The sequence below is a fragment of the Cydia amplana genome, chromosome 8, assembly GCF_948474715.1.
Source record: "Cydia amplana chromosome 8, ilCydAmpl1.1, whole genome shotgun sequence".
NCBI classification, from domain to species: domain Eukaryota; kingdom Metazoa; phylum Arthropoda; class Insecta; order Lepidoptera; family Tortricidae; genus Cydia; species Cydia amplana.
Genome location: NC_086076.1, coordinates 2,297,308 through 2,316,007, shown reverse-complemented (window position 1 = coordinate 2,316,007; position 18,700 = coordinate 2,297,308). Strand labels below are relative to the sequence as shown.

The 18,700-nt window shown below is 37.4% G+C and overlaps 1 protein-coding gene across 2 annotated transcripts in view; it reads right to left on the bottom strand.

Moving 5' to 3' along the window:
• Positions 1 to 18,700, bottom strand: part of LOC134649957 (glutamate receptor-interacting protein 2) — a 447,504-nt gene that overhangs the window by 311,233 nt on the left and 117,571 nt on the right. For both annotated transcript variants that reach the window (XM_063504759.1, XM_063504760.1), the window contains exon 2: positions 8,278 to 8,426. In XM_063504759.1, the coding sequence (XP_063360829.1) occupies positions 8,278 to 8,380 (103 nt within the window). In that variant the 5' untranslated portion in view covers positions 8,381 to 8,426. The remainder of the gene's footprint in view (positions 1 to 8,277; positions 8,427 to 18,700) is intronic.

The following is an 18,700-nucleotide window of genomic DNA, read 5'->3' as shown; positions in this document are numbered from 1 at the left end:
CAGATTGTGCCATTTGCGGTGCTAATTGGCTCCAGTATTGGCTCAACAATCAGCAAATGTAACGACAGCGGCCATTGGAGTAATGTTATACGTGTTTACAGAACGGAATTATCCACAGACCATTGGTTGAACTAGATATTGCATGCGCCCTTATTAGTACCAAAGAGAATGAAGTGTATAGAGAGTTACTGTCATGGTAAATTTACCACCATTTATTTATTTATTTATTTACATAATTATGTAGCCTCAGTAAATTTACTGTCATCTTTCGACAGAAGATTAAAACTGTTAGAACGCCATTTGACTTTGATTCTTATTCTTTCACTAATATGTGTCAATTTAAACTGTTTATACGACAAAGGTTTCACTCACTTGAATTTTTAGTCGCTATTGGCGACATGTTTCGGGTCCTTCGGGGGTCCATCCTCAGGCTCGAGTGCTCGCGGCGACTGCAAATCGTGCACTGATCGCGCCGCCCGCCTCGTCGCTCGTTGCGTGCACGCTGACGGGGGCGGGGGGGGGGGGGGGGGCGGTGCACTCCGCATCCGGAGTTTTAAATATGTCTCACGAGAGTTTAATATCGATGTGTCAATTTGTTAAATACTTATCAAAAATTAACATCATCTACTCAACAGTAGGCCAAAGGTATCGCTCAAAAAGATTGCACCATACCTTTCGCCTAGTGTGCCAGCCTTCTGGGCACCCTGCCCGTTGACGGCGACTAAGGTCAAATTTTTTACCTGTAGCATAAGTAAGAAGCAATTAATTAGGGTTGACACAACCTTGACGTCCCGCGTGCACGATCACAATAAGATAATGATTTGAATTTTGGCAACCCGAAATAGCCGAAAGGGATAGTGCCATAAGTTAGAAAGGGATATCATGATGAACCGACATCCAACAACAAACTTCAAGTTTTGTAGGAAGTGTCCTTTCTGTGCGGTAGTACTATAATATTACTCTGTGGTTTAGTTCAATGTATGGTCTGTAGAATTATGTTAAGTCCTTGATAATTAGTTCGTATTCATAATAGTATTGTATATCGTCGAATGTACTGTATTGGTATTGTATTTGTGCGTATTCAGGATTGTAAATTGTATTTGTGGATGAGTTAATGATGGTTTAACTTGATTTACCTAATGTTAGCTAGTTATATGCCACATCACATACCACGAGATTAGCGTCACGTCAGCGTTAGCGTATGAAAAGGGACCTTATTGTCGATGGCGCTTACGCCGCACAGCGTCGCGCGGCATTGTATTTATATTGGAGCCAAGCGTAAGCGCCATCGACAATAAGGTCCCTTTTCATCGATAACGTCACATTTAACAATTACAATGTGGAATTCTTGGCCATGAAATTATCAAAAAGAATAACACTTTAAACTCTCGCGTTTTGTACACATATTTCATTATATGAACGGGTCTACCGCGATATAATTTCATTGTTTTCACTGTCTTTCCGTGACCATAGCTGATGCAACTCAGCTGTAAAGCCGGAATTTAAGGTAAAAACAATGAAATTATATCGCGGTAGACCCGTTTGTGTAATTAAATGTAGATATATATTGTATATCCGTAAAGGAAGGAATCTTCGTTCTATCATGAGTTAAGACTGCAAAAAGATAAACAAGGATCGAATCAGACAGTAACAGCCCACCGTTAAACCAAAGATCGTTAAACGAACATTAGATCCCTCAATTCAACCACTGATTGCTAAGCTCCTATTACCCATTCAGTTTTACTACGGTCTAAATATGACATCTATTATAAAGGAAAAGTAATCATCGTTATCGGAAATCCCCGCGTTTTGTAGATTAAGAGCCGACCCCGAAAAATGGCTGGCCAACAAAACTTTTTAGTTGGAAAAAAGGAGAGCCAAAGTTGTCTCAATTATAATAGGCCGGTCCTTTATTTTATGATTAGAATAATCAACATTGCGCATTATAGAAATGAAAACCACAGGCGATAACAATTGGCGTTATTCATAAACGGCTGCTAAATTAATCAGTTGATGATCGTCGTTTGTCCCTAGCTGTCGTTATGCCATAGAGAGGGGCATACGATGATCATCAGCTGATTAAATTAGCAGACGTTTATGAATAACGCCGTATGAAATTACTAAGATATCATCTGGCACTTGTATAATAACGTCTGACCAGTGTTGAACGAACGTTAATGCCAATTACCATTAAAAATTAACCATTGAAAAGGTTAATTCGAATTAACCATTAACCATTGAAATAAATTTAATTGTCAATTCGCATTAACATCAATTTGCATTAATATTAATTTATTTCGAACCATTAAAAATTAAAAAGAATTAATGGTTAATGCTTTACAAACCATTAAAAATTAAATCAATTTTTAATGACAATTAAAAATATTATAGATAAATATCAATTAACAAAAATATATCGCAATTTTATAAAGGCGCCCGTAATTTTTGTCTAGCTAGCGGAACTCAGGTTTGGTGCAACATATAAACACGCCGTTTGGTCATACGACTCGTCTTGATGAGCACTTGGGAGACCAGTACCCAAGATAGAGCTGATGATGCTGAACCCTGGGTGTACCTAGTGGAATTCAGGTTTGGTGCAACATACACACACGCCGTTTTGGTCATCCGACTCGTCTTGATGAGCACTTGGGAGAGCAGTACCTACCCAAGATAGAGCTGATGCTGAACCCTGGCTGTACCTAGTGTAACTCAGGTTTGGTGCAACATAAACAAACTCCGTTTTGGTCATCCGACTCGTCTTGATAAGCACTTGGGAGAGCAGTACCCAAGACAGAGCTGATGCTGAACCCTGGCAGTACCTAGTGGAACTCAAGTTTGGTGCAACATAGACACACGCCGTTTTGGTCATCCGACTCGTCTTGATGAGCACTTGGGAGAACAGTACCCAAGATAGAGCTGATGCTGAACCCTGGCAGTACCTGATGGAACTCAGGTTTGGTGCAACATAGACAAACGCCGTTAACACAAAAGCTGAAGCTTGTATTCATATGCTTATTTTTAATTTTAATACCTAGCTCCAAGTTTCTAAGCAATAGTAACATTAATTATTAGTTTATGAAAAAAATGATTTAATTGTACTAAACGTTAATTTAGATTGACAATCAATGTAATTAAACGTCTGAAAATTCAATTCTAATTAACTTTAACTAAATTGATGCGTAATGCAATTGATTAATTGCGGATTTAATGGTTAATGGAAATTATTAATTGTTAATTAATAATTTCCAATTTCCGTCTGACAATGTTATATTCGAATTCCCCTTAATACTACACCGCCTTCTTCCTCGCACAGCTAAACTGTGGCATGAACTGTCAGTTGTCGCCCGCGATATTACCTGACGTATCGGTCCGGAAGATCTTCAAATCTTCAAGAAAAGATGGTACTTCTATCTTAAATGCCGTTCTGGTGTTGCAGGTGTCTATAGGCGACGATAATAGGGTATTTTCCTACTAGTCAAATCAGTTTCTTTTTTAGAACTGTCAAAACGATTCGCTAGTATGGAATTTATATGAAACATTACATCGTGACGTCACGGTCAACTCGCCTACTTTTTATATTTCTTTCCGATTTATTAAGAAAAAAAGAACTCTAAAACTCGCATTCAAGTGGCTCGCATTCTCTGATTTCCACCAATGAACAGCTGCTAAATGCCAGTAACCAGTAATATCCCAGTACACAACAAACTGTCAAGTTTCGTTGCTCACATGATAATGTACAATTTTCCGTTGGCGGCTCTCGGTCTATTGGACCTCATTTCGGCTAATTTCGAATTTTGTTTCGACATTTCGTTGGAGCATCCAATATAGTCGTATTGCTGCCTCAGGCCACGACTGAGATTGCAACGATTTGGAAATTTGGCTCAAGATTGTTACTTTTGAATATGCCTTTTGTTTTTCAGATTCTTAGTGGATTTTTGTTATTTATCTTTGTTAATAATTGAGAACCTTTTATATTTTTTCTCGTGGTACGAGAGGAAGTACCTCTGTAAGTACGCGTGGAAACTTATGTACACACATACATTAATTACAAAACTGATACATATATGCTCATATTGCTAGTACCACACGTGTGATCGTGAATCGCCACGGCCCAAATTGAGTTAGTATCACGCGTGTGTTACTAGGTCGTTGGATGGATTAAAAATGAAATACTTAAGAAATTATTTGATAGCACTTATAATATTTTTTTTCCAGTTTTTCAACGTATGCCGAATCTACCTTTCATACTTTTATGTCAAACCTAAAACAAAATGGCGGACTATGACTGTAATTATACCGTATTGAACATTAAAGAACGAAGAACCACATTTGATGTAACACAGGTGGTATTGGAATCGTAAACTCGTGCCATAAAATCCTCTACCCAATGTAGTATAATTTGAATAATTTACAGAATCAGGTGTTACATTGAGGAAACTTATATTAATTAAAACAAAAATATTGGTTGTTGATCTGAAATAATAAAGCGTTTTGCGGTGGGAGCAAATTATACGTAACGTAACGTAAGTAGATGTAACGGGTTAGCATTGATTAGCAGTTTTCACGTTATTATAGGGATGTTGACTGTATTTAAAATTAGTTATTTTTAGTTTATTAGTTATTAGTTAGTTTTATACACGTGCGAATAGGTAATTCGCAACTCGTGTCGATTTAAAACACTCCCTTCGGTCGTGTTTTAATTTATCGCCACTCGTTTCGAATTTCCTCTTTTTCGCACTTGTATCGAACAACGTTTTACAGTACATATGGCACTTTAAAGTTTCGACATACGCACGAAAAGTGCTATTTTACGCACTAGTGCGGAAAAGTAGCCCCATATGTACTGTAAAAATAGTTTCAAGCACCAGAACATTAATATGAATTCGTAGACAGCAGTTACATGCATCTTGTTCACGGGTAAAATGTAATCACGGTTCATATCCCGGTCGATATAAGTCTAGTGAAACTAACCGCGAATCATTACAAAACTGTCTTTGTAGACAACAGTTATTTTTAGACATATTTTAACCCCCGACGCAAAAAGAGGTCTACTTATACGTTTATTAAAATTTGTTTAAGAATGTAACAATGTAAATTTATAATTGTTGTATCAACATTTCATTCAAATCCGCTTATTAAAGTTGAGATACAAACATACAATTACTTAACACTGATTTAAACTTTCATGATTTTTACACATTATTAAATTGTACAACGGGACTTAAGAGCCAACAGGAGTGGTCATTTCTCCATACAAACGTACTCGACTGTTTCCTCCGTGGGTTTTGTAGCTAGAGCAATGATTTTTTCAACACAGATTAATATTGTCAATATCTGTGTCGGACCGTTTTGCTTTTTTTGATATTTTTATTTTTTAAGGCGCTAGAGCCCTTCAAAAATGGCCAAAATGGCCTAATTGACTATGCCGCAATGAGAGGCGTGCTATTCAAAACTGACATCAATTAGTCAAAAAAGCAAAACGGTCCGACACAGATAATGTCATAATCATTTAGATTTCCAAATTTGGTTACGATTGGTTAATTTTTGGAGGAGGAAACAGTCGAGTACGAAACCTCGATTTTTGATATTTTTACGCAGGATTTTTCGCCTTGTCCTTATCGCACTAGTTTTAGGAGCCGCTTCCGTTAGCGAGACGGGTATATTTACCTAAAATATTTAAATCTTAGCTCCTGTTGGCTCTTAACACCCCTAGTGACATCCCTAGTGCGCAAAACGTTCAAGCGGATAAACAAGACCCAGTGCGGGTAGTTCGAAAAACTCGCGCGGTTAGAAGATGCTGATGTCAACTTAAGCCAGTCTTCTCCGAGACCACGGGGACAACGCCGTCCTCGGAGGTAAATCTTAAAAACTTGGATACGCGATTAAGTCCCGTTGTACAATTTAATAATACAATTACTTACCTACAATGTAAATGCCTATATCTCATTTAATAATATACGTGGGGTTTAATTTTAGATTATTGGCTGATTAGATCAAGTTCATTTCGATATCTGGCGTCTAGACATTGACCTTGCATTGTTATTAGTAATACTAATCGATCTGTGAGCTGTAGACTAGAATTTACAAATATATTGTGTCGACGATAAAATCTACATAATTATCTCGACCTGGGAAAACTAAAATTCGAAAATTACGGGGATCTTTCTTTTTTACTCCAATTAAGGCGTTTAGAGTGACAGAGAAAGATGCCCGAAATTTGCGAACTTCGATTTGGCTACAGTTAGATTAATTTATTTATAGACTTTTGTTGTAATACTTAGAAACTCGACTGTAGAAATTTAAATATTCAAGAAGAACAACACGAAAAATATACTACTCGTATTATCGTATTTAAATGTATATTTAAATGTATCATTTTTTCCCCACTTCAAAAAGTGCCCAGCGCCGCTAAAGAAGTTTTCACTTCAAATAAAATGGTTCTGTCACTTTAACCGGTTATTGAACGACAACTACTATGGAAATGGATACAGGCACGTCAACAATGTACGAAATTACTCGTGTTAAGCGTCCTTTTCTATCAGGAGTAATCTCGTAAGGCATCTCGCTCGCACTTATTGGTGCGCGTCAGATGATGACACAAATCAAAGTCGTATCAAAACAAAATGGAAACCACGTCAAATTGTTAAATCAGAATCAGCCCCATTCGGTTCTCTTAATAATTCCTCATAATTAACAGTTTCCTATAGTCTTGTCGAAGTAATTTCAATTATTCGCTCACGTGAAACATGCTGATATCGGAATTCGTTAAAATCCTTTTGTTGTGGCTTTCCTTTTTGTCATTACCGAATGTGGTATCTCTACTTTGATCTTTTTGTATGAGTTCAATGGTTGAATGGGTTTTCAAATGAAGACTACTTATTCAAAAGATTTTTAAATAGAAACGATATTTTCGATGTCATATTATAATTTTATTTATTTCCTATATAGCTTTAGTACTTAATATGTAGCTCCCAGAAAAGAGAATAGTGGCGATTACTCCACCGACAAGAGCTTAGATAGCTCTTAAAAATATTGATGATGATTGATGATGTAGTTTTCCACATCAAAATGAAATTTATGACAACTGAAGTAAATTTGGCCATAAAAGGCCGCATTTAATATACAAGGAACAATACATACAGGGTCTTTCCTGTAACAGGAGAAATAAATTAAACTAAAGGCTGTACTCCTCAAACTGACCAACATTTGTTCAGCAACTTTTAAAAATTATGAATCCTTTAGACTTCCTCGTTTTCATACAAAATAAATATTGCCTTCAATGTACGGTGACATCAGTGTGTTTGACGTTGCTTGTCACGCTTTAAACATAACAAAATTTGCAATACATTGCGTCTTAGAATAAACTTTAAAGTGTAATAAAAATCAAAACATGAGTTATTTTCAAAAGTTGCTAAACAAATGTTGGTCAGTTTGAGGAGTACAGCCTTTAGTTTAATTTATTGCTCCTGTTACAGGAAGCACCCTGTATAGTAAGCATAGAGTGCTCACTCCATACATCAGTGTTGGTACCAAAACGCCGATTATTTTCGTAGACAACATCTAGCCTCGAGTAGCGGAATTATCAGTACCGCTACTATTACATGGATGGATGGATAGGATGCCGATGGATGAATGGATGGATGGCTGGATGGATCGATGGATGGATGGCTGGATGGATCGATGGATGGATAGGACCGTCTGACTCAGCAGCCATCAGTTCTACGTGGAATGTGCCCCCCTACTATGTATTAAATATATTATGTTTGGATGTTTGTTGCTCAATCACGGAAGCACAACAAAGAGGATTGTCACTAACCTGGGTTACAGACAGGTTATATTTCACCTGGAATTCATCCAAGGGATGAAATATGAATTGAAAGTGACGGGATTAATAAGAGGGAATGGGAATCAGTTTAATGAATTCGACCAGTAGAGAAAGACTATAGGGGTAACTTACCGTCAAGCTAAGCCCCTGGCTCCACTGCGGTAAAAAAAAACGCCTTGGAGTCAGCTCGGCTGTCGATGGAGATCTTGAGGCTCATCCACAGCTTCATGGTGACATCGCGTTGTCACTGAACTTTGCTGGATTGATGGATGGATGGATGATTGGATGGATGGATGGGTGGAAGGACGGATGGATAGAAGGATGGATGGATGGATGGACGGATGGATGGACGGATGGATGGATGGTATGAAAATTACGGGATTGTGAGGAGGGAATGGGAAGCAGTTTGATGGCTTCGACCAGTAGAGAAACAAACTATAGGGGTAACTTACCGTCAAGCTCATACCCCTGCCCCCACTGCGGTAAATCCTGGCTAAACGCCTTGGGGTCAGCCCGGCTCCCGATGGAGATCTTCAGACTCTTCCACAGCTTCATGGTGACATCGCACTGTCACTGAACACTGCACTACACAAGGTCATATCTGGAACAAGCAGAAAATGGTTTTTATTGTTGTTTTTTCTGTCCGTGTTCCTTGTTTTAATTGTTAAAACAAGGAAGGTGTTTTGTTGTTGTTGTGTTAAAAATTGTGTTGGGTCTGTGTTTGTTGTGTTGTGTTGTTTAAGTTAGATCCCTACCGAAAATCAGCGCTATGGCTTGCCGTGGCAATACGCTGATCCTTTCCCTTAACCTAACAACACTGAAGTTTATTTGCCATAAAAAAGTCATGAATTTATTTCACAAAGTATCAGAAAAGATGTCACAGGGCACAGTATCTGGGTACGTAGGTAATAAATGAAAATTACAGTCTAATTTGTCACAAAACAATGTCAAAAATGTCTTCAAACTTCCTCGAAACTTTATGACATTAATGTTTCCTTTTGTCTTAAAGAAACCGATTTGGAATGAGCGTTCGAAACTTAATACAAGCGAGGCCGCAAGCCATATAATAATTCAAATTTCAAGCTCCAATTATAAGTTTATTCCTAACTCTACCCTTTGGCGTCGGCGGTGAAAAATAATTGTTTCTTTGAAGTACAAACTGTCGACGCGTTCGAAATAAGCCGAAATGAGATGTTACTGAAAAAGAACGGTTTTAAAAAAAGAGTCATAACATTTGGTGTTTAATTTCTTGTATGTTGCAAAATTCGTAAAGTGTTGTACATAGACTACACCTTTTCTATTTGGGGAAGTTTATGTTTTTGCTACTTTAGCTCTTTCAATCCTAATAGGAGAAATAAAGTGTGCCAAGAATTGTCTTTCCTTTCTGTCCATTTTTCCATAGAGTTTGTATGACGGTCGAGGAATGGAAGAAACGATCAATTTATAAGGAAATTTAGTACACTTTATTTCTTCTATCAGGATCGAAAGGGCTCAAGATTCTGAGTAGATATAACATATAAATTCCAAAATTTGGGAAAAAAAGTGGCTTAAACAGAAAATTTTCACCTATACCAAGAGTTCGGATCTATATAAGCAGACATGCAATGCAATAGAACAGTGTGAATGTGTCATTATAAACGACACATAGGTATTAGAAGTTTGACGTTTAATGATGATTTTGTCACTGAAGTTAGCTTGATCTTATCGGCCTTCCTCGTTTATGATATTTTTTATAAGATTCGCGTTAAATTGGCAGCTGCAATACATGCGAATAAATTCCATGTAAAATCGTGCTCAAGTCACATAAAAGCTAATAGTATGCGTATAATAATTTATCGCCAAAACTATATTCAGCATGTCCTCTCAGCATAAAAGGTAAAAACATAAGCAGCAATTAAAATAACTTGAACATTCTGCAAACATTCCAAAACCGTTCGTAATTGAATAACGCCCAGCGGAAAGTGCTAAATTCAGCGGTGCCGCTACCATGAAGCATCCGTAGTTGCTAGCGTTTATCGGAACTCGCTGTGCATCTCGCTCGTATCAAGGTATCAGTATAGCCAGCAGTCAGTATTAATAGTAGCATATGAAATAACGTGACTCACTACATAGTAATTGGCCACTTTTAATAATAAGGCTTCAATTGGCTTGTTCCTTTCTGATTTGTTAGGAGTGGCCAATAACTATAGCAGTCTCCTACTCTCCTCTACTTCTCCTGCCAAAAGTATTTGCCACCTTGAAATACTTTTCTAAATAAAGATTTATCTATACTGGGCCCCTTGTGCTTATCGAGATGCACAACTGTCAGATTTAGCGTCCACTTCAATTCAACAGTTGAATGAATCGCATGTTCGCAATCGCATTCGCAGTGCGGATACTATCATTTGATACAACCAATAATTCAACAAAAATCTACTTTGTTTTATTACTACTTTAAGGCTTATAATGGTTTGGTTTGGTTGTCACTTAACTGTGGATCGCTAATGAATGTCAAATTTTGACACAGGATTGTTCAGATTCAACGGGAGTTCAACACGAGACGTCTAAAGTCGCTTCTCGAATGAGGCCCCAGTATGAGTATCTCAAAATTATCTGTCTTAACCTAATTATTTTACATAATTTCTAAGGTATTAAGAGGTAGTTAGATACTTTTGACGTGTTCCTAGCTCTGTACAGCTTCCTTGTACAGTCGCCATCAGTCACATCGGAGCGGCCAAGGTGTTCACAAATATCTGAACAAGTATCTGTTACGAAGACGTTAACGTGCATGTCTATGTATTTCTGAGCTCGTTGGCAGTTCAAATATGTTTGATGGAGACTGTACCACGAATCACGCAACGACAGTCATCGAGGTCCTATTTACCCGACCACATACGCGCCAATAGAATTTCAAATTTAGGATTCCGCTTTAAGGTTTAAATTCGATTAGACTTTCGGAAAATGTGACTTGTCTTCAAATTGGAATAAATTTGGGTTTTTTGGGAAAACGGGAGATTGGTGCAGCCTGGAAAAGGTGCTCTGAGCAGTAAACTCGTGGTAGGGGTACAGAAAGCACCGGTCGTTAACATAAGCCGTTAATGTCCGCCGGTAGGTATTTGATGATGCCTAATCATTTTAATTTTAGTTACGAGCGAGGGGAGCGAGCCGTAAATAATTCCGTCTCACAGACTACACAGAAGCGTTTTGAAGCGTTTACAAGCGCGATGTCGCCACATAAGCGCCATTTTGTGTGTACAATGTATTGTACAAATATTTATAAATAAACATGTCCCGGTTTTATAAACAAATTACAGTGTCAACTGCACATTCTGTTGTATTCTGCTTCGGTTTTGTTTTTATGTTCTGTGTTGTTTTGTGTTTGTTTTAAGTGTCAATGGGTACACTGAAAATCAGCGTCGTAACACAACTCATGTGCTACGACACATGCTGAGTGTTATCCTTTTCTGGAACCCCTCGCAGCACTGTTACTTACCTACTAATTTACCTAGATTTAAGCCTATTTTAGTGTTGTTGTGTATGTGTGTTTCGAATAAATTATCATTCATTCATTCATTCATTCATTCATTCATTTTACTTGTAAAAGCTGCGATTCGAGTGGCACATCTAACAAGGAAAGGTACCCAACACTGTCCGGCTCCGATTTGATTAATTTTTAGGGATTTGTACCTCAAAAGGAAAAAACGGAACCCTTCAAGGATCCCTCGTGCGTCCGTCTGTCTGTCTGTCTGTCCGACCATTCTCCCCCCATTCTCTCCAAAACTACAAGGACTAAAATTTTGAAAAAAATACACAAAATAGTTCTTTGCCTATAGATGACAGGAAAACCTATTAGAAATGTGCAGTAAAGCGTGAGTCGGAATAAATTATAGTTTTTGATCCAACCCCTACGGGTTTTTTAAAGACAATTCATTCACGTTCCACATAAGAAAATACATTGTTAAAAATTGGGTAATGTACGGAACCCTTGGAACGTGAGTCCGACTCGCACTTGATCGGTTTTTTATATATGTTATATGTATAGTCGTTTTTTTATATAGTAGCCTAAAAGATTTTTTTAGCTGCCCAAACTAAAAAAATCTTTTAGACTACTGAACCTACTGGGAGCAATCGTCCTCCAAATTACTGAAAAGTGACCAAACCCTCATTTCTTTAAAGAGTTTTGTTCAAGCAAATTGCTAGTTAATTACTGGTCTGATTATATGTTGGAGAAAATGAAAAAATAATGGACACGTGTTTTTTCGGGTCAAACGCATTTTTTTATCAAAAAAAACATCAAAATTTAATTCGTCGGATACTTGTTTCCCTCGTACTAATATATCATAAAAAACATTTAAAAAAAAGGAAAACTAAAAATCTATATCTAAAGAGGGCCTCTGGGGCATATTACCAAAGATAAAAATACATTACCTATTTCTGTTTTATATACCTACATATTTTCACAAATCAATAATAATCATATTTTTATCTTGAAATTCTTACAAATAGAAAATATTGAGATGAAAGTATTTCCCGGAATACCACAAGGATGAAACGAAGTGGAACAAACAAGTATGTAGTAAGCTTGGATTTCTGTTACGCAGAAATTACCTTGAATCGTTTGATAGGTACATACATCGATGGATATATCGGTTCGTGGTAAATTCTGGGATATGCGTGGTAAAGCTATTCTATTGAAAAAACTAAATACATTTTCCTTTCCCTGACCTCAAACTATATACAGAAAAAGAAACGTGTATCTCGTAAAATTTAAACGTTTTCAACTGAACACGAAATTTTAACCAAAATAATGAGTTTACCAATTAATTGGGTAAACCCAATATTTTCGTGACAAAATTACATTACCATTGACAATATTATCGAAAACGTTCACTGTTCAAATTCGAACTAGCAATTATTTTACCGAATTTATTTGGAAATTGTCTATGGAGCAATCAGCTCTATTGGGAAATGGGCTGTTTATAATTTTTTGTTCGTAAATATTCCGGATTTTGAATATCATTAGGTAATTCAATATCTGTATACATTATGTTTTTTAGGGTCCCGTACCTCAAAAGGAAAAAACGGAACCCTTATAGGATCACTCGTGCGTCTGTCTGTCTGTCCGTCTGTCACAGCCTATTTTCTCGGAAACTACTTACTAGACCAAGTGAGTTGAAATTTGATACACATATGTATATTAGTGACCCAAAGATGGACATGTAACGTAAACAAATTAATTTTAAACATGAGGGGTACCTTTGGGGCACCAATATGTTGACCTGCGGATGTTCCATTTTTATCGACTATCACTATGCCCGTCACTTTCGCACTTACATACTTGTTAGAACGTGACAGACATGGTGATAAACGATAAAAATGCTACCGTGCTACTAGGGCTGTAAGACATATAGTTTGTATGATTTGAGAATAACCTCTAACGGCTCTAACCACCGATTATTTAACCCTTCGCAAAAGTAAACCGACGCTTTCCACTCCAACCTTCGATAATGCTCCCCCTTTCACGCATACCTACCGCTCTTGCAAAGTAAAAGAGACAGCACAAGGTTCCATTGTCCCTAAATATCAAATAACCACGAAAGCTTAACGTCACCCTTCATTACTTAGCGTTGTACGGTTAAGAAATTAATGGCGGTCTTCACGCTGGTGCGAGGGAGACAACGCTATACAGGTCGTTATTGAATTACTGACAATATTTTGCGATGAGAATATCCTATTATGATGGTATAGGTCCTACTCAGGAACTGATACTATGGGACTAATCCCGAAATCGCCAAAAATAAGATTGGCACTCCCATAGAAAACATCAATTTGTCCAGCTAACATGTATGAAACAGCCAATTTAGGATTGATTTTGGAGTTGGTTCCTGTAGGGTTTGCAATCCGGATCCGAATGTATGAATTTATCCGGATCTGTTGTCTGTGTCTGTCATTTCTGGTCCGTCGTGCAAACCCTAGTCCCATAGTAGAAGTTGCTTAGTATGACCTATATTATAATATGTTCATCTCGCAAAATATTACAAGTACTTAATTTTAAAAAAAACCTGTAAACGTGTATAGCACTGTCTCGCTCACACACCGGAGCGGCGTCCGGTTAAGATAAGTGATGCTGAAAGAAGATTGGTGAAAAGGGGGGGAGTTATTCGGCCATTGTATAATGTTGATTAAGTGCTAGCCAAAAGGTTTTAAAAAGGAAAGAGGGTTTTTTCTTTTTTTTACATAATTGAATCGAAGGGTTAAGGCCCGCGATAATCTATAAACATTTAATGCTGTATTTTGAGGAAACAAAATACAACTGATTTTTTTTTTCGTCAAAAAAAATACACAATCAAAATCAAATCATTGTTTTACCATTGAGTCAGAAGGCTAGGACTTATAAAATTCCCTTTTATAAATATGTATGTATGTATGTAAATAAACTATAAACTCTTTATTGTACAAAACACAGAACACAAATATATGGCACAGGATAGGCAAATATTATAGGACATTCTTACACAGAATGACTAAGTCCCACAGTAAGCCAAGAAGGTTTGTGTTGTAAATTTGGCTTGTTTTATAAATTCTCTGAAAGGTTTAACTGTCATAATTTCATTCATTTTGTGTAGGTAACGAAAATTAGTTTTAACTACATTAAATGTGTTAGGATATGATTCAATGAAATAGTTGACGGTAGGTAATCCTAACAATATTAAGAAACTAATAAAATTGTATTAATTCAATAAATCAATGTTGTACAAGTATTAAATAAGTCTGACCTAACGTTAGTTTATATAATATTTGTCTTTTAGAAATTACATAGTTTCGGATTTGAAGTTTATTATTCAAAAATCTTCTTTTCTATTCAAGAGTACCTATATTTCCCGATACTTACTTATTTGTAACATTAGTACACGTAGTAATTTCACATACAACGAGACTTATCCAAACCATTCAACAAAAACTAAACTAGAAAACAAATTAACAAACAATCCTAGTGCAAAACTGTAACGTTTAAATGTACGAAAGTTGTAAGTTAAGACTGAACGGTTCAACTTTGCCAATAACAAGGGAAATAGTTTCCAATGCAATGCACCAGGCAAATGCAAGGGATGCGACACACTCGATATTGACGCTATCGATAAAGTTTTCGATCGTTTTCTTGCTCTATCTACCTCTCTCTCTATATTTTCCCATAAAGAAGACATATTTTATTCATTTATTAAATACCTACACAAAATATATGATGGCCATAATGTCTCTAACTTTGGTCTGGTCACACAAATGATACAAATGTAAAAAAACGTCTCTCGCTGTGGTAACCGGCCCAAGAGTGGAGTTTTGTAGTTACTCGACCGTGTCAGATTAAGATATGAGTGATATCTTGCTACCCGTGGAGTCTACCTTAACCACTTGTACTTCTATGTCTGTCCGTTGGTTATGATGATGAGTATGATCAATGTATTCACCTTTCACTCTCTTTAAAAACCTTTGTCCAATGCCCCAACCGAGAATAAAGACTAACATAAACTTAAACGGCGGAAAAACATCGATAAAAACGTACGAAATCGCGCCACTATGATTTATCAAAGCCGTTGAAGAAACCGTTTTATTACCGGGCCATAAAGCTGATAATGGATAAGTTATTGCCGGGGAACTATTTCAAATAGTACCTACACTCGGGTTAGATTCGATTTTTGAACAAATGTAGCTTTTGTCGGGAGTTAAAAGCGTTTATTCCTGAGGAGTTAGTAGGAATGTTACAAACAATTTTTATTTTGCCCAGCCGATCAGCATTGCCATCCAGCGGGGCAATCCGGCCAGCCTTCTGGGTACCGAGCGACCACGACCTAGGCCAATTTTTTTATTTATAAGTTTTTATTTTAAGTGTTTTAAATTAAATACATATATGCTTTGATTTGGAAATATTTTTTTATTTTATTTTATGATATAAAGTAGGACGAACGTGGACACACGAGGACGACTGAGGACACACGAGGGTCTGTGAAGGTCGGGGTCGAGAAGTGTTGGACGCCTCGGACCGGACCCCGACCATTCTAAAGTGCATCATTCATAAAAGGGCCCAGATACACACTCTAAACATCAAGAGATCATCATCATCATCTTCCTCGCGTTGTCCCGGCATTTTGCCACGGCTCATAGGATCCTGGGGTCCGCTTGGCAACTAATCCCAGTAATTGGCGTGGGCACTAGTTTTTACGAAAGCGACTGCCATCTGACCTTCCAACCCAGAGGGTAAACTAGGCCCGTATTGGGATTAGTCCGGTTTCCTCACGATGTTTTCCTTCACCGAAAAGCGACTGGTAAATACCAAATGATATTTCGTACATAAGTTCCGAAAAACTCATTGGTACGAGCCGGGGTTCGAACCCGCGACCTCCAGATTGCAAGTCGCACGCTTTACCGCTAGGCCACCAGCGCTTTTCTAAACATCAAGAGATAAATTGCATAAATGCATGATCTCTGATCTGAGCCCTCTCTTGCATCAAGTTTGAATGACACCCCAAGAAATCCTGAAGCGAGCTGTGTAGGACTGTAGGTACCTACCTATAATAAGGATTCTGATTGCATTTTTTGTCATTATTATTTATTATATTATTATTTATGTATATTACAAGAACGGTTTACACCAATTAGACTTGCAAAAGTTGCAAAACACACTTGAATACAAGTAACATCATCATCTTTCAGAATTTATTACGAGAACGATTTTTTCTGCTCTGAGATTCGAACCCGCGATTTTTGGCTATCAAATCACACACATAATCAATGCTCAATTTCAAAATATGTTATTAAAATCTTGTTTTTAAGATTACTTAAAATCGCTTTAGAGATCGCTCGTTAGCGATAAGGCCGCCTGTTGTTTACCTCTGTCTTCATGTATTATTTGTATTTGCATGTACTTACATTTATTCTGAGGTTGTGCAATAAAGAGGATTTGTATTGTATTGTATTGTATTCTTTACCCACCCTGATATATCGCGTACCATTTTAAACTAAAACTTTATCTCACGCAGCGGAACTGCAAATCGACTTACTTATTCATTCGGTCAGACTAAAAGAACTCAAGACTGAGCATAGCGAAACTTTTCGCTATCTCGTTACTCCACATAAATACAGACACAGTTCTTAATTTCTGTTTAAAACCTTAACAACTGTCAAACTTGCAGCGCCAAGAAACAGGACATTAATCTTGGACGTACTTTTGTAGCTTGAACACGGTGCTGTTATTTTAAACAGTATTCTGACTTTTTTTTTAATTTTACAGCGACTCTCACGCGTTTGGTCAACGGGTAACTGAGGAAAAATATACTCACCGTTGTCAAAATTACAATGTGGCAAACTACCCACATATAGAAATTATAAACAAAAACTATAAATTTTACTAGCGACCCGCCTCGGCTTAACACTTTATACATAAACCTTCCCCTTGAATCACTCTATCTATTAAAAAAAACGTCATCAAAATCCGTTGCGTAGTTTTAAAGATTTAAGCATACGTAGGGACAGAACAGCAGGAAGCGACTTTGTTTTATACTATGTAGTGAAGCATATTAGCCCTTAAATTTATAGTTTTTTAGTTATACATCCGAATAGGCTCAAAAAATAGTTATACATTAAAAATTATTAAAACTGTTTTTTTTGTCAAGAAGACAATATTAAGAAGAAGCGTAGTCAAAACACTGTTTCCCAAAACTAAACTTTGTTACTCCCGACGTGCATTAAAACTTCCGTTAACTTTTACATTATTTTAACCCAGCTATGACGAGCTGGCTAACCCGACTAATGTCAGAAAACGTCCGATTTAATTGTCATTTGAGGATTTTAACCGAAAGACTTTTTAATTGGCTCGGCTCTTTCATTTGCGTGACTGATCAGTAAAGTGAGAATTACTTTTGAAATCTGTGTGTTTCCTTTGTGAGCGTTTTGCAAAGATATCAGCTAAATTACATTGGAGGTATTAACAGAGGGCATTTGTTACGAATGGCGCAGCGACCCAAAATTAGTCTTGGCCTCCGACGCGAGTACACGCCAGTTGTCTCGATCCTGTGCCATCTCCCGCCAGTTATCCGTTTGGAAATCGCGCAAGTCCGCTGCAACAGCATCACCGCTCCAGCGATACCCCATCGCAGCCCAAGAGCATAGAGCCAGAGGGGCTTAGAGCCAGGAAATTAGGAGAGAAAAGATTGCGACGGAAGAAATATCCATCGCGCGGGAGAGATAGCCGAGGGATCTGACGAGCACAATTTTCAACAGAAGTAATTATATTTTTAGAGTAATTGAGATAACATTTTAACTTTTTAGAATTGTCTCTTGCAAATATGTATATTCTAGTTCCGTGTGTGCTTTTTTTTGGCATTTGCCCTTGATTACCTAAAATGTGTAAAAATTATATTATAAAAACTACGGTATTCCGTTAAGATATAAATTAATTTCCAGAAACGTTTGCAGACGATGGTATTATTTATGCTTAGAAATAAATTAAAAGTGGAAACATTCACAGTCTCAGGCGAGGCTCGAACTCGCGAAACTGGATCGCTAGCCCATGCTCTGCCGACTGAGCTACCAAGATTTCACCCGAGGACAGCGAATATTTCCACCATATGCGCCTTGTATATGGAGCGCCACATGGGAGCGGCTTTTTGGCGGTGGGTTCGTCTGACTCTTAATTAGTATTAATCTCTGCCAAGTCCGAAATAATAACAAGTCGTCTAAATCTGTTTCTAGGGCTTCACTAATCCTTTTAACGGGCAAGTTTTCTGCAAGCGCATAATTGGCAGCTCTCCAAACGCCTAATTCCAATTGCTAATCGAGCGATCGCGAGTCGATTTCTTATAGACCACGGGCTAGCAACAGATTTCCATGTTAAAACTCGTC